We start from the raw sequence: 21,683 nt of genomic DNA on the forward strand, positions 1-21,683 counted from the left end.
TGTACCTCATGTAATATTTTTAAAATGGCAAAATAAAAAAAGATAGTTTCTATGTAGAAGACTTTGGAACCTAAGTTCGATAAAAAAAAAAAAAAATTAGTTTTGTGTTTGGAGTTCCAAGGGATAGTACTAAATGTTACATTGTCATTTTAGTATATTTCCTGTGCCTTGGATTCCTCATCCATTTGTCGGGTGAGTGTCATAGTGAAGCTGCAGGACAAAAGACAGGCAATATAGATAATAAATAATTGGGTCCAATTGGGAAAGTGGGGGATGGTTAGAAAGGAAAGAAAATAAAATGTTGCCTTTTGCCCCCCCTCTTTTCAAAGCCCTTCCCCCTGCTTCAACCTGTTGCTAAGGTAACTGCCCCAGGAATTGTTCCTCCTTGCAGGAGCTGTTGTTAATCAATGCCTCCTGGCCTGCTACCTGCCTGGATCATTTCCTCAATTGGCCCTTCCCCCTTGCCTACTTGCTTCCTACCTTTTTGCTCTCCCTGGCCTGGCCTGTTCACAAATGCAGGATGGGGAAAGATAAGGGAAAAGAGGGCAGGGGAACAAAGAGAATCTAAAATCTATAAAAGGGGCAGGCCATTCCCACTTATTTGGACACCAGCTATCACCCCCCCCCCCCTTTGTCCTCCAGGGAGAAGTCTGTTTCCATCTTTTAAATAAAACTTGCTTTCTATGCTCGCCTCAGCATTTCTCCAGGGTTTAATCTTCACAGTGGTCATCAGAGGTATCAAAAGTTTCTACACTGAGGTTTTTTGAGATGCTTAAGGTGTTAACATTCATGAAATGAACAGCATGGCTTCCTGCCTGTCCAATATATGGTGCTCAATATATTGTTAGCCCTTTCTGAAACACCATTTACATTGTCTATCTAGCATAGCTCTTGAATTTTCCAATCAGAATAGTGCAAAATAATACTTTCGAGGGAGTACCATTTTCTGATTCTTAGATAACTTATTAGTGAAATAGTGATGTCTTGTCTTAGGTCAGTTCCCTGGATGTAGAACTTGAAATGGAGATTCCAATGCATAGAAATTATTGGCAGGAATATTCTTCAGGAAAAATCTATATGGACATGAGTGAAGCAGGACAGGAAAGTAGAAGAGCTAATCAAGGAATGGGTGCTACTTTAGGAGAGTCAGGCAAGAGGTTTCTGAACAGGAGACATCTGAACTGAGATCTGAACAAACATGAAGGAGAGGCTCATAGAAATAAGTAGAGGAAAGTATGCTAGACAGAGCACATGGGGAATTCAGAGACCCCAAGGCCTGTGCATGCTTGACTTGCTTGAATCACAATAGGGGGCCAGTGTCATTGAGAAGTGAGTGATGGTAAAAGTGGTATGAAATGAGGCCAGTAAAGCACAGAGGGCACTATTGTGCTTTAGTCTGGGTGTTAGGGAAATCATTACAAGGATGAAAGCAAAGCATCTTCATCTGATTCGATCATAAAAGGTTTAATTTTAATGAAAGACAGAGTGTGGGGAGGGAGCAATAATACTGCATCAAATACTTTTGTCTCAAGTAAAAGATAATGGGGACTTAGACTTTTTGGAAGCAACGGATGTAGTAAAAAGGTGTCAGCTTTGGAATATATTTGAAGTTCAGCTGTCTGGATTTGCTGATGGATTGATTAGCTTTGTGCTTCTCAAGCAGTAAACCCTGGAATGGCTACATTAGTATTACCAGTAGCACTGGTGCTTGCATATTTTGGGGCCTCCCCTCAGACCTACGGAATCAGAAATAAGAGATGGAGCCCAGAAATTTGTATTGTGATAAGCTCTCTAGGTGATCTCTTGCATGACAATGTTTGACAGTAAATTACAAGTAAGAAGCAAATGATAGTAAAAAGCAAACATGACTACAAAGATTTTACCTATGCTTGGGTTCACTGGGTTCAGATCATTTATGGAGAATGGAAAACTCTCCCAAAAGAGTTGATTTAGGAAGAAAAATCAAATAATCTTTGATTTCTTTTCTTCTTGGTGCTGGCAATTAAATATGCTAAGCACAAGCTGTACTACTAAACTACATCCCCAGGCCTTGCTTTTATTTTTACAATTTTTAATTGTAAGATACTTGTAATATAAGAATTACTATCAAGCATTGTTAAGCATACAGTTCAGTTGTGTTATGTACAATTGCATTATTATACAACCAGTCTTCAAAAAATTTTCCTATTGTAAAACTGAAACTCTATAGTCACGAAATTACAACCTGCATTTTCCCTTCCCCCAGACTCAGAAAACCTCTGTCCTATTTTCTGTCAGTATGAATTTCACTGATCCAGATACCTCATTACCCTAGCCAGCTCAGGGTCCTAGAACAAACTGTCATAGACTTGGTGAATTTAGCAATAGATGTTTATTTCTCACAACTCTAAAGGCTGGGCGGTCTAAGATCAAGGCTCCAGTTCCCAAAAAAGCTCTCTTCCTGGCTTCCATATGGCCCTCCTATTGCATCATCATCACAGGAAAGATAGAGCAAGAGAGCTCTGTGGTCGTTGTCTCTTCTGTAAAGGCACCAGTCATATCGGATTAGGACCCCATCTTTATGATCTCATCTAACCTTTATCATTTCTTCATAAGCCCTTTCTCCAGTTAAAGACTAGGGCTTCAATATATGAATTTGGGGACAACACAGTTTAGTCCACATTGCTTATATATGAGGAATTCTATGAGATGTACATTTGTGTTTCTTTGTGACTGGCTTACTTTGTTTAGTAGAATCTAGTCTATGATGTGTTAAATTTGAAGTACCTGTTTGACATCCAAGTGTGATGTCAAGGTGGCAGATGGCAGAAGAATATGCTAAATGATCATTTGTGTGCTTTTTTTGTGTCTACCTACAAAATGCCAAATACAGCACAAAGCCCCATATCAAATTGCTTTCCATTTCAAAGTGCTTTGAGTTCCAGATGTGGAAAAGAAAGGATGTCCAAGTTATACTGTGAAAGCAGACTTCTTTAGAATCCCTGCATGAAGGTTAAAGAGTCAAGCACAATGGACTTGGAAACCAACTGTGACAGCAATTTTGGCTGTGTTACTACCTGAGTGACTACAGAGGATTTAAAAAAAAAAAATCTCATACTAGGATAGTTTTAAAACAGGTTAGGGATAATTATTTCCTTCTTAAAGTTTGTTATAAAGACATTGTGTATGAAAACATCATGAACATAGTAGATAACTAATATGTATTTGTTAAATCAAAATTTAGCAGTTGTATATTTTTTAAATGTTAGATCACTATTGTTTTACTATATTGTTACTGGGTTTTGTTTTTAGTTTTAATATATTTTGCTAGTATTTTTTCTTGTTTTACAGTAATACATTTATCTTCAACCAATTTATATTTTATTAAAACATGAGTTTATATATATTGCATCTATAATGTCAGTTTCTGTAATTACAGTGTTAGGAATTTCAGTCTTTTTGGAATGGAACCCAGGGCTTTGTACTTGCTAGGCAAACACTTTACCCACTGAGCTATATTCCGAGCCCAATAACAATCCTCTTTTAAACAACCAACTAAAATTAAAATTTTAAAAAGTCTTTCTTAATACTGTTTTGTGTGAGGAATTAAAAGAATACATTTTACAACATTTAATGTTTATAAAACATTTAGTTATTGTCTTTTTTAGCAAGAATACTTAAATGAGAAAACTACTATGCTTTGACATGAAGACCTCATAAAAGAGAAACAAGTTTGAGAAAGATGAAAATACAAAAAAGAATTTTAAAAAAAATCCTTTAATAACCACTTTTTTTAAGGAAAAATGCATTCAATTATTGTGAAAAGACTTTGCTAAGTATGAGCATTCCACATCTTAGAAGGCAGGAGAAAATAGTTTTAAGAAGATCTGGTAGAAAGTCATTGCAAAACAATGTAGAAGGTTTGTGTGTGTTTGTGTGTGTGTAAGTGTGCATGTGCGCATGTGTGTTGGTTACTTTACCAGTAATGACAATTTATAATAATTCTAGTAATGCACTAAGTACTGATGTACTAGCTGTACTAGGTGCTGAGTGCTTTGCTTGCATTATTTAATTTGCTCCTTTCAATTTTCTATAATATAGACATACTCCCTTTTACATTTAGAAAATTCAAGGCTTCAGGAAGTAACTCCCCTATAGTCATCCTGCTGAAAAGAGACATCAATACTTTTTAAAGGAAAATGCAAAATTGTCTACCTCATCTTTGGTCTATTTGTAGGTCATAGCTTTGGTCGCTCTTTACTATTTATCTCAAGCACCTACTTATCACAATGTACTTGGTGATGTCAGTACACACTTACTGACTTCCTAAAGGTGCCTAATGGGATACATAGTTCACTTGAAAGCAGAACTATTTGGCCCAGTAAGAAATTTAGAGAATGCTTTCCAGAATTGTTATGATTCATGGAATTACCTCAAGTCAGCTTTGAACTTCCCGGAGCATTTTTGGCACTGTGTCCTAAGCTAAGCCCCATGGTGCTGATGTAGTTCTTTTCTTGTCATTTCTTCTCATTAGAAGATGTTGAAATGTTAGATTGATTTCAGCTTTATGATGCAATACCTTTAAAAGCCTTATTTTATTGTGCTAACCAATATGAAGATGGACAGAACAAATTATCTTCATTTCAAACCATACAAGAGAGACAGAAAAAATACAAAGGATAATTAAGTTACAAGAAGAGATATAAGCAAAAGACTTCTTCGTACATTCTAACCAAAATAATGGTTCTTACATCTGATACGAAGCAAGCTAACAGTTGAGGATCTGCATTGGGTGCCAGTGAGCCTGGGCAGTGTCTGGGGTCCTTCCTGTACATGGTGCTCCTTAGATGCAACAGTGGCCTACAAAACCCTGCTTCACTCTAGCAAAGCTACCCTAGGCCAGCAGCTACTTAGGCCTGAGATTTTAAGGTTGCAATGATGCTGTCATCTACCAGACTTAGACATACTACTGCTGATGGTGTTACTTCCTCTGTCCAGTTCCTGGCTCTCAGCACTTAATTTGCTTGAAATGGTAATGTGTAGTGATATGCAATCCACATCCTTTTGCCCTCCTGCTTGCCAAGTCTGCATTTTTCAGCCTTTTCTCCCTGTACCCTCCTAAAATTAAATGAATTACCTCTGAGATATCCAAGAGCATTCACCTGATTTACAACTGCCCTGTAACCCTGGTCATAGAGAGGACAACAAACGTTTTTCTGCTACCTACTGACTGATTCTAAATATATGAAAGAAAAAAAAATCATCCAATTTTTTCTTTGCCTCTGAGTTGTCTTCTTTTTAATGCTTGATTTTTTTTTCCAAAGGGAAATTTATTAAACTGTTTCATCTAAGGTAGATTTTGTTTAAATATTTCATTACATATATTTGCTGCCTGAGACAGTTAATGTTGATTTCAACACCAGTTAGATTTTTCAGCTAATTTTTTTAATGCCTGGTAGTTGGAATGTATCACTGAAATGCTGACACCACATTATTTAAAATAGCATTGCCTGTGAGGATAGCAGAAGCTATTTAAGACAAACCTCAAGAAGGCTGGTGAAATAATAGCCCAAGTTACCTTATGTCAGCCAATTCCTCACATGGAACAGCATTGTAAGGCCAGGGTTGTTATCCCTCACAGAGACATAAAATCTATGTCTTGGTCATTAGAGGTCCTATGGTAGTGTGGCCCAGGGGGAGTGTGCTTTAGCCAGTGGGTTGGCCAAAGGTCAACATCGGCAGTACTGCTTTACCTTTACCATATGCTCACAATTTCAATTCCACATAATCACAGTACAGTTTTTGGAAGGGCTCTAGGCTTGTTATTCTTAATTCAGGAAGAAATGGGTTCAGTTATTGGAATGCCCAATATCAAAACCATTAAAGTGGTGACAAAGTGGCAAAGGAATCTATGGTCCTCTCAGCTAGTAAATTATGTTCAAGTCAACATTTATCTTCAACTAAAAAGATAATTTTAATTTATTAGCAGTAGTTTAACAACTTTTTCTGTATAAACAAAGGCACTTATTCCTCCTTTCCTTGGTTAAATAGGGGTGTGTGTGCAAAAGTAGGCTGAGGATAGAGGCTGGGGATGTGGGTAAAAAAAAAAAATCTAAGTTCAAAATCTCTGCCTGCCACTCCATTTTCTATCTTTTTTCTCTCTAGAGAGTCACCAAGCATTTAGTCTGTAAAATGTAGTAACAATACCTGCTTTTACTGTTTCACAGGGTTGCATTGTGATCTAATGTTGTCTATTTGTAAAATGTTAAGTCCTAATATAACTGCAGTCTACAATTAGTATATTTTAATAGTTAGATACTTGTCTATAAAGTGTCAACCCACACAAATTACATAAATGAGAATGGTCCTGAAGGAAATTATTATTATGAAATGAAGGAAGCTTTGTTTTGGGTGCTACCCCTCCAACTTTTGGTACTTTGTTCTCTCCAAGCTGTCTCTTAATCTCTTAGTTACTTGGGGTGTCAATCTCAGTAACCCAAATTGAAAGCCTCCTGCTGTTGTATCCCTGTTCTCCTTTAAAAAAAGTAAAGCTGCAGTTAATTTCCTGTTTCCTCCCAATAGCATATACACAACCTTTTTTGTTTGTTTGTTTGTTTGTTTTGTACTAGGGATGAACCCAGGTGTGATTTACCACTGAGCCACATACCTGGCCATTTTTTATATTTATTTAGAGACAGAGTCTCACTGAGTTGCTTAGGGTCTTGCTAAGTTGCTGAGGCTGGTTTTGAACTCTCCATCCTCCTGCCTCAGCCTCCAGAGCCACTGGGATTATAGGCATGCACCACTGTGCCCAGCCATATGTAACCTTTTGATGGTGGTAAAAGCTACCTTTCTATATTCAATGGTGATCCATGACTCTGCTACTCTAATTACCCCACTTATTCACTCTTGGACATTTTTTAACTTGTTAACATTTCTGAAGGTGGTATCTATTATTATTATTATTTTTTAATTTACCAAAAAAACAAATGCCTTTGTAAAATTAACATTGTAACATAAAATTAAGGGAATCCTAGATTTATGAACATCTACCATATTTCAGAATGGATTTGAAAAAATGTATTTTTGGAGAGTTGATTCATTCACAGAATGACAGTTCAAAATAAATATGCAAATAATAAAGAGATTTCCTATCAAGAATGTTCTTCACATCAGTGTCTCTCTCTAGAGGTAAACAGCATTAGTTTACATTAAAGCATATAGACTTGCTTTTAAAACCTTTAAAAATATAATTGACAATATCATATAGGATCATTCTGCACATTATTATTTCATATAAATATGAAGTTGGCATTTGTTCATTATCAGTGTATAAACAGCTTCATTTTTTTTCTTTTATAGACTATGTATTATTCCATTGCATGGATAAATAAATTATTTAACGTCATTGAATTTATATCAACTTTTTTTTCAGTATTGTATGAGGCATCAGATTCCTCCCATCTTTCAAAACACAGTCCATAGGTCATGAAAGTAAACATAAAAGACATCTTGTTTTTATGTATATGAGGCATTTATAATTATTTTAATGTAAAATGGCACTTCATACTTATTAACTTTTTATAATTGATTTGATGGTCTTTTTTTCTTTATATAGCAAATAAACTAGCCATTTGTGAAATGAGTTTTCCATCATCTTTGTTGATTATAATTTTTGTCATGCAAAGAAGTTATAATTTTACATGGTTGGACTAATTAATCTTTTGTCTCCAAAAATGTGTTTTCCACTATGATATTATTAAAATTATCTTTCATTGTTTCCTCTACCATTTTATAATTTAAATTTTTACATTTAAAGATGAATTCATCTGGAATATATTGTGGTATAAGATACCATAGGGAAAATGATATTTTATGATTTTAGTGGAACTAAATCTCAACAGTTTCATTTAAATGTATTTTTACAGTTCTTCAATAACCACCTTTTATTTATTATTACACAAGAATTTAAGTGAAGAGGAAAAGAAGAGAATAAATATTTTTTGCCTTCATGTAACTGTTGGTTAAAAACCTCTGAACTGTGATAGAGAAGGAAGGAGAAATGAAGTCCATTTCTTAAGGAGAGGAAAGAAGAGCTTAGAGTGAAAGCAAGGAACAAATATCATCAATCTTCTCCCTTTTTACCCTTCTAGGTTGATCTACAACACTTGTTAGTGCATAAATACATTTTAAATTTAATAAGCAGTAGTCCAAACATAAGGTAACTTTTTTTTCACATCTCATAACAAAATTAAAGCTCTGAAAATTAACAGAATGAGATGGAAGAGAATGATTTTCACTTTGGCAATTCTACTTGTATGCAAGTAGAATAGCTATTCTTCACTATTCAAAGTTGAAAATACTTCATTAACACTCAGTAATTTGGTCATTAAATCTCTGTAGAAAACCTGAGGAACTGGAAACTGAAAAATCCATGCTATGGGTTGAAAATTTCAATTATATGACATCTAGTTTTATCTGTGACCTAATTTTAACTTTAATAAAGACATTGCAAAATATGTGTTGTTTTTTATTCTTAACATTTTGAAATATATTTTGTATATGAGAAAGTCATCTGGAATATTAGATGACAGTGTTTAAGGTGACCTAAATAAGTGGTTTGAAATACTTAGTAAACATAACTTCTTGTTTCCTACTAATGATCAACAGAGGACAACTGCAAGGCAATGTTAAATTGAGCTATATTATATTGGCCTGCTGACATAAAAATACAAATACAAATTAATGCAACATGATGCACATAGGAGATAAGTAAATGTTACACATATGCTGCAGATATACATTTGGCTAAAACCCGATCTGGAGATCTAAAATTATTACAGAAAGACCCTGTAGAATCTCAAAATGAATAATGTTCAGATGTCTGAATGTGGTCTGTGTAACTGGATATAACATCATGGAAGAGAAGACAGAGCATTGCATTTAGAGTGATTCAATCTAAATTAAATCTAAAATTTAGTATTCAATCTAAATTTTATTGCTTCAGGGCCTCGATATTCTAATCTGTAAAATGAAGCTATTTTGCCAAGAGGATTCACCCAACTGTATCCTTCCTGTGGAAAATTTTGGCATGCTAGTAAATCTTACATAAACCTTTTCTCAGAAACAATTCTTTTACAATGCTTAAATTAAAACATGGAGAAGCACAAAAGAAACCACTTATACCAAACTATAGTTACCCAATATTTGCATTTTTGAAAAATATGGATCCTTGCATTTAACAAATTAAATAACAGAAGTCAGCAAAATGTCTCATAACTGCCATCTTTTCAAATTAACAATGAGTTTAATGGCTATTTCAAGATATTCAGAACAATGAAATGAGATATGAAAATACTGAATTTCATTTGATTACAAAATTTCAGGTATAGCTAGATACTACTAGGTATTTGGAATACTTCATAATTGAAGGAAGTGTTAAATTTTCAGTTAGAAGCAAATAAAAATAGGATATAGTTTTATAAACCCCTGTAAGTTCATAGATGTTTTGAATTCATTCTGTGAATCCCTGAATAAGAACCTTAGGGCTTTAGGATATTTAGGTTTATTTCTCTATGAATACTCACTTGTTTATGTGATCTATTGCCCAGGATCATGTTTATAGACTTTTGAACTGAAAATATAGCTCTCTTTACTACTATTAGTGAGAAGTTCATTTTTTCACAGGTTTTGTTGAAAATTTCTTAAAGCAAAGGTAACCCAATATCTAAGGATTAGTTATCCAATGTAGCAGAACTCACAGGTAATCTATTGGTATATAATAATTGTTTTTGCTATCCCTAAATTCATATGTTGTAGACTGAATCCCCAATACTATTTGGAAGTAGAGTCTGAGAGAGGTAATTATGGAAGGTAGAGCCCAAACGAATGGGATTAATGTCCTTATGAGAAGAAATGTTGACATGGAATCTCTGTCTCTGCCATATTAGTATATAAGAGTACAACTATCCTCTGCAAACTAGGAAGAGAGACCTCAGCAGAAATTACCATGACAGTATTTTCTAAGCTCAAGGGTCATGAGAAATAAATGTATGTTATTTAATTTGCATGGTGTATAATATTCTGTTATACCAGTCCACGTTGATTTATTTACACACACACACACACACACCCCTACACAACTATATGTTGATATCTGTATTTTTCTATGTATACCCACTGGGGGCTTGAGGGAGGGGGGAGAGAAATGAATTGGATTATGCAATTATGAGGCTGACCAGTCCCAAAATCTGCACCAAGAAAGTGAAGAACTGGGAGAGCCAATTCAGTGCTAGTCTGAATTTGAAGGCCTGGGTATCAGGAAAGCTGAAGGTGTAAGCTCTGGACCAAAACCCTGCAGCCTTGAGAAACAAAATAAGTTGCTGTTTCAATTCAAGAACTAAAGAAAGGAATAGACCAATATCCCAGCTCCAAGCAAGCAGGAAAGAAGACTCTTCCTTTACTCATGGGGAATCAAGCTATTTTATTCTTATTCAGACCTTCCTGAATTAGATTAGGGCCATTCATATTAGGGAGGATGATGTGTTACTATCTACCAAATCAAATATTAATCTCATTCAAAACCACCCTCATAGATATTTGACCAGATATCTGGGTGCCTTATTGTCTAGTTAAGTTGACATTTACACAGTGTCTATATTGAGAATCATTTTTTCAATAATGTAGTCATCATGATCACAGCTGGAACATTATTATAAAAAAATGGGAAAACTAGTGAAATAAGTTCTTTTCTAGACGATTGAAGTCATAAGAATAATACTGAAAGGAAAAGAAAGTGATTTAATTTTATTCTAATGTGTGGAGTGTAGTTGTTTTATTTTGAATGTCATACTTTTTTTTTTTGCTGTTTGAATAAGTAATCAACTTAGATTTCCTATGCCTGCGGAATGAATGTTTATGTTTGCAGGGAAAAGCAGAGTGTGGGAGAAATGAGACATTTAAATTATTAAACAGATTATTAAATACTTTAGAAACTTGTCATTGTGTCTTGGCATCACTATCCAACTAATGTAAATGTTGATTTAATTTCTTTATTTTGTTTTTTTATGATCATTTACTATGAGGTATTGCCTTGCAGATTAAAAGTATGCTTGCAAAGAGCATGCAGCCTTAGCATCAAGATGGTGATTTCATTTCAGGTCTTTAACAGACTTGTGGTGGGAAATTAAACAAGTGACAACCCTGGTCTTTGCTTGAACTTGCTTATTTTATGAACTGGAATAAAAATGCTTGTTATCAAATGTTAAATATGGAGCAGTTTGAACTCCTTAGATGAAATACTTAATATGAATTTACTCAGCCTTGTAAATAAATTTAAAAAGTTAATTGACCTGCACAAATTTGTTACAAACCTTCCCTCTCCCACAGTGCTTATCTTCTAGTAATATGAAGAAAATTAGGATTTCTTTCTACTTCCCTCACAGATATTAGTGCTTATGGGGGTTGAGGAGATCAGCGTCCATTATTTGGTATGATTAATCATAATCCACTGAAGTTCTGTGTGCAAAGATGATTCATATTAGAATCAAATATAGATATAGGATCACCTCAGATCTGTGAGTCTGGCATAGATTTTAAAGTAATGAATAATGAGTATTTAGAGAATATTTAGAGAATAAAATAATGAACAATGAGTATTTAGAACCGTAAGAGAACAGGAATGTTCTCTAATAGGATATCCCTACATAAAATAACTTTGGGTGGGCTTCTACCTTGCAAATTTAAATACCTTTTTATCTAGTTTTCTCTGAAGTTAGGAACAAGAATACAAAAACAAAATGAATACAGGTTTCAGGGTAATACTTTGTTAGTCCATCATTGTGACAAAATAGCTGAGGAAAGATTTGCTCTGGCTCGCGGTTTCAGGGGTTTTAGTCCATGTTCACTTGGCCTCAAAACTATGGGTCTGTGATAAGGCAGATCATCATTGTGCGGAGCATGTGGCAGAAAAGAGCTGCTTACCTCATGGTGTCTGGGAAGCCGAGACAGAAAAAGATACAGGGAGAGAAAGAGAGGTCCAGGGACAAGATACACCCTTCCAAAGCCTTCCCCCAGTGAGCTGCTTCCTCTAACTGGGCTCCATCTCCTAAAGTTTCAACCACCTCTCAATAGTGCCTCCTGCCTGGGAGTAAATCTTCGGTACGTGAAACTTTAGGGGACATTCTAGATCCACAGCACATGCTTTATTCCCTCATATTGGATTAATCAGGAAAGTAAGAAGTAGAGAAAGAGGTGAAGAGAGAGAGAAGGAGAAGGAAGCAGCAAGATAAAGAGAAAAGAAAGAAGGAGAGAGAAAGGGACAAGAATTGAGAAAGAAAGAGGAAAAATGTTGTGGGTTAGTGAGGAAAGTTCTCTTCAGGAACTTCAGGGAAACCCTGTGTTTACCAAATCAGCAGTAGGCCCCAGAGACACAATTTAGAATACCATGTTGTTCCTGAAGTCCCCAGTCTTAAAGATTTTACTCTCAGTTGGTTTTTTTTTTTTAATTTTTTATTGTGGGTTGTTCAAAACATTACAAATTTCTTGACATATCATATTCCACACTTTCATTCAAGTGGGTTATGAACTCCCACCTTCACCCCATTCTCAGTTGGTTTTTGACAGGAGGGCTCCAAGCTCTAGGCCCCAGCTATCCCTTGGGCAACCCAACCCTCTTACATTGTACTATATCCCCCATAAATATTCCATATTTAGCACCATACATGTAGTTTGGCAGATCTAAAACTTCAACATAGAATTTTGACAAAAGATGACACTGTCTCTGTCAACATCTTCATTAGGAGTTTATATATGACAAAGGTGACAAGACAGAAGTTTCAACAGATGGGTAAAATAGAGCAAACCAGAGTGTGGAAGAGAATGCAGGGACAGAATTCATGAAGGTAATCCTGAAAGTTTGAGATGGCCTTCTTGATGTGCCTGAAAAATACAAAGTGCAAATAAGGCTGTAACTGGAAGAAACCATGGAAATGGAATGTGATGGAAATATCAAAGTTATACAATGTAAGTAGCCAGGGCAAGAACAAAAAGACTAGAAGAGGATCAGTAAAGTCTTCAAAAAGAATATCCTGGGCTAAAACAACACTGAAGATAAACCAGAACTGTATCAATCTAGTTGTTAGAACAAACAAAGATGGATTGGAATGGGTTCATTTGTATAATTCAGGAACTTGCTTATATGAGAGGCTAACACTGTTTTTTTTCCAGAGAGCAACTAACATAAAACAATGATGATTGAGTAAAAATAATGCAGAACATTTTACTTAAATATCATATTTGGGTTTTTTAATTAATAATTTAGTAGACACAAATACTAGAACTCAAAATTATCAATTTTTAGTTTGTGTCACTCTTCTGTTAAGAAATAAAAATTCTATGTAAGGAATGAATGCAGCTAAGAGTTGAATTGGATCTTGAGAGTTGTGTATGCAAAATGAAATAAAAGCCAAATTTGTATTTTAATTGATATTGAGTACAGTGCATATACTATCTTAAAAAGACATAGATGTCCTTACGGTAGAGAGAATGTAAACTACTTAAATAATGATTTTTAATTTTATTGGGTAGGCATTTAGCAAAAGTAAATGCCAGATTCTAAAAAATTTTAATCATGACATAAAATTGTTCAACACTTTATTTTTCACAAATTCAGATGTCCCTGACCACCTTGAAGTATATTCAAATGAGTGGAGCAAGGTGAAAATGAGACTGGTAATTGGGCAATGGTGAATATCTTGCCTGCCCAAGATTTTCAAATGCAACTATGGGAAAAAGAATCTATTCTTGCTAAATGAATACCTTCAGAAGGTGCTGTTTTTCAACACCTAGATCTCTAAATAATACTTAGTATTTTTTATATGATATTAAGTAATTTATTTGCATTTCATGATCTATTACTTAAGAGTGTATCTTCTTTGAGCATATTCAAAATCCTTCTTAAACTGTCCTGGTTGTTATAAAATCTCCAGGAGTCTAAAACTATCCAGAATAAATCAAGGAGTTAAAGTATATTAACTTTCTGTTATGGTTTGAATAGGACATGTTCCCTTGAAAAAGTTAATGCTGAAAGGTTCAGGATGTTCAGAGGTGAAATCATTAGATCAGAGGAGCTGCAACCTAATCAGTTGATTAATCTATGTGATGGATTAATAACTTGAATGGATTACTGGGTGGTAGCTATGGCAGGTGGGGCATGATTAAAGGAAGTAGTCACAGGGCAGGGGATGCCCTTGGGAGGTGTATTTTGCCCCTGGCTCCTTACTTGCTTTCTGAATCCTGGCTGCCATGATATCAGCAGCTCTCCTCCACTAGGCCCTCCCACCATGATGTTCTGCCTCATCTCAGGCCTGTAACAATGGAGTCCTCAGACTATGGACTGAACCTCTGAAATCATCAATCCAGAATGAACTTTTATTCTTCTAATGTTTTCTTGTGTGGTGTTTTGGTCATAGCAATCAAAAGCTGACTGATACACTACCATTTCAGAAAATTAGGCTCTGAAAAAAAGCCAATTAGTGGAGTCATCCATCATAAAAAAGCATTAGGCTGCTACATCAGAATGTATGGCAAAACATTGTATTTCCAAACTGCTTAATTACCCTATATGTTTGGAAATAACATTAAGCTAAAACCTTGCATATATACAAACACTCATGCTGCCTTACTATTTTAATTGATTTTACCTTTGTTGCAAAGATCTTTCTATCATGGCCTTAAAGAAAATTGAATAAGTATTGAACCATTATATGTTTAAAATACCCAGCACTAGTATGGAAAAAAAAAGTTGGAATAACTCATTTTCTTAAGGTTAAACTGCATGTTTTTTAAGTTTTTTGATACATTATATTTGAAAGTATTTTTGAAATTATATTATACCAAAGAAGCACAAGAGGTTGAAGAGTCAATATCTTGATTTAATGGCAAATGTAATGAGCACATACGTTATGCCTGGTATTAAATGTGAGATGTTCTTATTCTTATTGGCAAATTTCCTCAACAGTAGCTTCCTGGGAGATTGCTATTCTTCCACATTGCATCTTTGAGACAACTAATCTCAGAAAGGTTCTACATCTTTGGAAACTTAATTAAAGCAGACATTTTTAATCAATACTTCTTACAAAAACTCTTCATTTCTTTTTGATTTTTAAAATTTTGTGTTTAAAGTTTCTACCACTTGTAGTACAAGATAGACAATTCTAACTTTGAGAAATAATAGTCTATCATCTTTTATTTCCCTCAGAGTTTTGCTTAGCTCTGTGGCTGGCTCTCTACGACTGATTGTAGTTATTGACAGATAATCTAAAAACATCTGAGAAAATATTTTTAAGAAGAAATGGAGAAAATTTCTTCTGTAATTTTTGGTTAACATTTTAAGAAGGATAGGATCCTTTTCAACTTTTTCAAGTTGAAGTCATTGCAGCCATAATAAAACTGTAACAAAAAATACTTTGGAAGCAATATCAACAAGCAAATCTTGATACCAGACAATGCCATTCATGCTTCAGTGAGCATCAGAATCATAGGAAGTTATTTCAACACAGATTCCCATTCCAACCCTATTAGGTAGGAGGTGGAGCTTAAGCATTTGCATGTTGAACATACTCCTGATTAATATTGACGATATTAATACATGGACCACATTTTAGTAGCACTGACTTAAAGATGACCTGGAAAGCACAGTAAGTGTTAACAATTTAAATTATGTTTTTCAGAAAAATAAGTTCAACTGTACCAGAAGAGCTCAGTGTCCAGAAACCAATGTAAGCTCTGTACAGATACAAGGTGATGCCGATTATTTCATCAACCATCTTGGAGTTCCCACCGTGCAGTTTGCTTATGAGGACATCAAAGCATTAGAGGTGATTGTTCCTAAAAATGCAAAACACACACAATATAGCAGATGTGCAGAATTTGATTTTATCATAGCTATTCGTCTTTCATACCAAATAGGTCACTATAGAAACTGGCTTCATTTAGAGTGTTATTCTTGTTGTTCTGAGGCTTTGTAATAGTATTTGAAAACATCAGCTCTTTTCAATAGTGTTGAATTCAATTTAAAAAGATTTATACTGTCACTCACATTTTCACAGTGTGCTTCACAACAAGAAATTTGCAGTAGTTGGATTAACATCAAAACATAATTGTAATCTTCGGTATTCACAGAAACAGATGACATAGGCAATAGATTCTCCTCTCCTTGCCCAAGGGAAAATGCATTTCATGTGCTCTGTGTTAATGTGAGTCTTGTGGATTAGCTACCCAAAGTTTGTCGATAACTTGCCTGCCTAAAAAGATACGACTTTTTTATGAAGGAAGGCTTTTTCCCAATATTGACGATATTGGGAAAAAGAATATTAGAATAAAAAGAATATCAGAAAAGCAAGATTCACATTAATTAAGTCTGTGCTGATCTATCTAGTTGAACTCAATCCTTTTAAGCTTTCTCAGAATAATGTTACACTAAACTGTTTTTTTGTTTGTTTGTTTAAATGTGAATCTTTTGGGAATTTAACTTTATTTTACATTTTTTTGAATGCATTAGTGGGAATTCTTTGAAAGCTTCTTGAATGGCCTGATTCAGGTTATTATTACATTAACAAACAATGACTAGGAAATAAAGTCTATTTTATTTTCAGATACAAATATTTCTGAAAAAGAATGTTTAAATTATATTTATATAGGCTCAACTTCAGTTGTGCAAAAATCTTATTTCTAACAGTTGTTAGCAAGACCTATTCTTATGTCTCTGCAATCATCCTACTTTTCATGAGTTTCCCTGTAAATAACTAATGATCAAGAGCAACAATTTAAATTTGTTAGGGGACAAACCCTGGGTAAATCCTGTTGTGAAAAACTGAATGCCTGGGTAATAAAATGTAATTATTATGATTTCTCTATTTTTTGAAAGTTAGGACTTTCATATGCCATTCTTTAAAGATGAGATACATCGGCACAGGTTTCTTTCATGCAAACAAATATATGCATTAAAAAGAAGTCAATGTATTAAGAAATTTACCCATTTTTAATTTTTTTGCTTGCTATCTTTTAATATTTTTTATTCCCTGCATCACAGTCCATCCAGCTCCTTACATGTTAGCAAGCTGAATAATTACTTTTTTCAATGTGTCTGATTCACTTTGTTTGGGTTTTAGGTCAATAATTTAGAAGTGGTTCATCTAGTAAGATGTTGGTAATGTCCTGACTCTGGACTTAACAGGCAAGTTACTGAGAATCTTCTAGAATTGTTTTTGTAAATGAGATATTTTGGAATTTTTATGGAATCTACTTTATAGAGATATAGTAACCATGAAATGAGATGTTGGATGTAAAGGGTTTAGTTAACATTGAATTGTCATTAAGGTCCTATTAAGCTTAGCTATCATCACAATTATTGTGTGATTGTAGATTCAACATAGTAGTTGAATTAAAAGAATTTCTAAACTTTTTATTTTTTAATTTTATTATTTATTTATTTATTTATTTTTTGTTTTTTTATTGGTTGTTCAAAACATTACAAAGCTCTTGACATATCATATTTCATACATTAGATTCAAGTGGGTTATGATCTCCCATTTTTACCCCAAATACAGATTGCAGAATCACATCAGTTAGATTAAAAACACATCAGTGCAAGGGAGGAGCTTTCCATTGTTAAGGAAAACACACTTCTCAGGCTGAAAAGGCAGGATTTGATGAGGATCATCTCAGGGTTCTGCCTTGCTAATAGGGAGATTTGGAATCAGTAAAGTTCTAATGGTCTGAAGGAGTTAATCTGTTTTTCAAATTATACCCAGAATGTCTAGCTCTCATCATCAAGATCACTTTATATTATATTATTGTTTCTGAAAAAGTAATTAAAATAGAATTCCCTATGCAGTATAACAAATGACCTTGCTTATATTGCTTTAGTGGGGAGTATTATTTAATGGATTTGTCCCTTTCAAAATATGATTGCTTATGATGAGATAATTTTGTGTGAACTCCTGAAGAACAGATATTAACCTTTACTTTCTTTGTTAACCTATAATAAATATTTGTATACAGCCATTAAGAGGAATTATAAGTATTGAAAGGCTTTATCTATGATGCAAAAAAAATAGTTAGGCTTTGTCAATTAGTAAAGCAGGCAAGGAATTTAGAGTCCTGTTATGAATTTGCTTGCATTTTAAAATATAGTTTTAATGTATAATATGTAGCAAGATAGTTTGGTAGACTGGGAATCAGGAACTCTGATTTTCAAATCTCTGCATATCATTTAGCAAGTTACCTATAACTCTGGGTCTGTAGTTCTCTATCTGTATCTAATGAAAAGCAAAATTAGACAAAAAATAATGTCTACCACTTAATTGAATACTTGCTATGCTGAATATTTTATACTTACATTCTCACTTAATGTTTGTGTGCTCTCTGCAACTCAGTGATTATTATTAACTCCTTTTATGTGGTGGATGAAGTGAAATTTAAAGTCAAGTAGCTTATTCAGAGTTACAAAGATACTAGACCAAAATAGAAGCTGACTTCAAATCTGTTTAACACTGAATTCCTGTTTTCAGCAATTGCTCTAAATTTTCCAAGTTAGAAGCCCAATGTACGATTCAGTACACCAACATATTGTTTGCCCTGGTCTTCACTGGGAATTGGATAGCTAGAAAACTTGGGCTTCATTTCTCCATGGAAAGAATCAACTGACAGAGCATTTCTCACCAGCTTGCCCTGTCTTTATCAAAGAATCTGCCATGCTGTTTGTCCAAGAGTGTAGTTAAAAAGAATATTTTCCTCAATACCTGTTTGTATCAAAAATTGGGAATTCAATGACCAACCAACAGGGCCACATGTTTTACAAGATTTGTGCCACTTATGTTACCTGATTGGACCCTGTAAAAATGGAACTCATTATTGATGCACTAATTTTGAGTAAAAGTTATAATAAACATTTCTACAATTCTTTGTACTTTAAAAATTGTGTGTATTCATCTCAGTGCAGAGGTACACACCAGTAATACCAATGACTTGGAAGGCTGAGGAAAATGGTTCACAACTTCTAGGTCAGCCCCAGTAACTAAGTGAGATTCTTAGTAATATAGCAAAACACTGTATCAAAAAACAAAACACACACACAAAAAGGGACTGGGGATGTAACTCAGTGATAGAGTACCCCTAGGTTCAATCCCTAGTAGTATCTCTTACCACCAAAATTTAAAATTATGTATTCTAAATGAATTATAGATCTATTACAGTGATCTGTGGGGAAGAAATTCCAAGATCCCAGTGGATACCTGAAATGGCATAGTGTACTAAAATCTTCATATACTGTTTTTTCCTACACATACACACCTATGATTCACTTCATAGGTGAATAAATTAGGTATAAATTTAGCAACAATGATTAATAATATAATTGAATAATCACAATAATATACAGTAATATAATTGCCACCATCACTTCTCTTGTATTTTGGGACAATTATTAAGTAAAATAAGGGTTACTTGAATACTTGCACTTAGACACTATGACAGTGAACTCGGTAACTGAGATGGCTATTGGGGGACAAATGTATATAGTATGGACATTCTTGAAAAAAGGATATTTTCCTTTCCGGGCAGGATTGAGCAGCAGGACAGTATGGGATTTTATCATGTTACTGAGAACAGCACACAATTAAAAACTGATAAATCGTTTTTGTTTTTTTTCTGGAATTTTGGATCAAATATTTCTAGACTGTGGTGGATTGTAGATAATTTAAGCCATGAGATGAAAGAAAAACTATGGATAGGGGAATTATTGTATATTCAGTTTCAACAAGTAAACTCTGATAATGGGGAAAAAACTGTGAGAAGCTAAACTGGTGCTTAGAGACCACATTTTATGGACACGTGGGACATTATTAGTTTTATTTTTTAATGGAAATCAACATTATATGATATCTGTCCCAATATTTTATGCTATCCACATTCCTAGCTGTAACTTTTCCCCATGGTTTCTCTGGATACAAATACATGCCCCAGATTACTTAAAGTGGCACTCATTGTTGCCTTTTGGGGGGTACTTATAGTCTCATTTTCTAATAACTAAATTTCACAAATGCAAAGTAACCTATGTATTGCCAGATGTTAATTTGACTCCTTCTCATAAGATATTGCCCTGTTAATTGAAACATCTCTGGTTGTAAGCTTCATTTAAATACGGTTTTAAATTTGTAAACACTGTTGCACCTGTTAAGAGAAGCATTCTGTGCAGATTAAATACAATGCAGAGATTGCTGAAAAGGAAATGAAAAGACAGATGCTTTTTGATTAAGAGTGCAATATTTATGACAGGCTGGTGGTCCAATGCACATTTCTTCTGTCACTTAGCAGCTGTTTCACATAATTTTTGTTCCAGATCAGTATATTTATTCTCTATAGGGCATGTCAGAGGTTCTGCCTTTCTTAGTATATCAAAAGATCAATTCATGCCAGGCAAGTTTTATACCACAAATTGAAGCTTGCTTCCTCACTCTGTTTAACCTTATATTTTTTGCTCTTCTGCTTGAAACATTCTATTTTAAACCCAATTTACCTCTATAATGGGGTATTTAACATTTAAATAATAATGAGACAAAAGGGTATAATGGCTTTGATATAGCAGGAATCATGGCATAATTGTTTCATTATCATTCAATAAACTAGGGACAGAAATCCAAATAGAATAGGTGTTTTGAAACTCATTTTTTTAAAAGCTAGATGACATTGATGCCAATTCTGATTCTTTAAACAATATGCAGCAGCAGCAACTGCAATGTGTGTGTGTGCACACGCATGTGAACTTTAACATCTATGTAATTTTATGAGATAAAAATGATATTTCATTTTGCAGAAATTCAGTACTACAATACACATGTATAAATTTTGGAGCAAAGTAACTTGGTTGATATTTGATACTTCATGTTTTATTCTAAGTAAAAGAATAATTTTTCACTTGAATTAGAGATCACTCATTACATTTTTGGTTTGGAACTTAGTCTCTGGTCTTTGTTATGTTAATAGGCACTAGTAGTTCAAAAGCCAGTTACAAGCTCAAGACTTAAGGAAGTGAAACAGTTATTTTTAATTCTGCATAAGTACTACTGATATTCTGTAGTATCTGATAAAATGTGTTCCATACTAATAGCTACAAGTTATGCAACGCCACATAAAACTGAGATTTTATCTTTTCTATTCCAGAGTATGCCAATTGAAAACAGGAGGAAAAGGGGTTCTTTAGTGTTTTCTGTAGGTCATTATTCTTCTTTTTAACTGATGTTAAGAAAACTACTTACAACATGGTATCGCAATATATGGTATTATTAATAATTTTTGTTCCAGATCAGTATATTTATTCTCTATAGGGCATGTCAGAGGTTCTGCCTTTCTTAGTATATCAAAAGATCAATTCATGCCAGGCAAGTTTTATACCACAAATTGAAGCTTGCTTCCTCACTCTGTTTAAAAATACTTAACAAGCTCAGACTTGCTTCATGTGAGGGAGGAGTTTTCAACCATTTTTGGTCTAAAAACCCATTTACCTTCTGAGTACCAAAGACTCTTTCCCCAAAATTGTTTTTGTCTACATAATATAAAGAAATATTTATCATGTCAGAAACTAACAGTTAATAACATATAACATTTATTATTCACTTAAAAATCAATAATATTTAAATTACTTA

At 34.1% G+C, this 21,683-nt stretch overlaps 1 protein-coding gene across 9 annotated transcripts in view; it reads left to right on the plus strand.

Moving 5' to 3' along the window:
• Naaladl2 (N-acetylated alpha-linked acidic dipeptidase like 2) overlaps positions 1–21,683 on the plus strand; it is a 1,254,678-nt gene that overhangs the window by 1,028,237 nt on the left and 204,758 nt on the right. For all 9 annotated transcript variants that reach the window (XM_058586183.1, XM_058586185.1, XM_058586184.1 and 6 more), the window contains one exon: positions 15,711–15,857. In XM_058586183.1, coding sequence (XP_058442166.1) covers positions 15,711–15,857 — 147 coding nt within the window. The remainder of the gene's footprint in view (positions 1–15,710; positions 15,858–21,683) is intronic.

The sequence above is a fragment of the Marmota monax genome, unplaced genomic scaffold (genome assembly GCF_021218885.2).
Source record: "Marmota monax isolate L192 unplaced genomic scaffold, Marmota_monax_Labrador192_F-V1.1 WCK01_AAM20220418_F8-fsc00074, whole genome shotgun sequence".
Classification (NCBI taxonomy): domain Eukaryota; kingdom Metazoa; phylum Chordata; class Mammalia; order Rodentia; family Sciuridae; genus Marmota; species Marmota monax.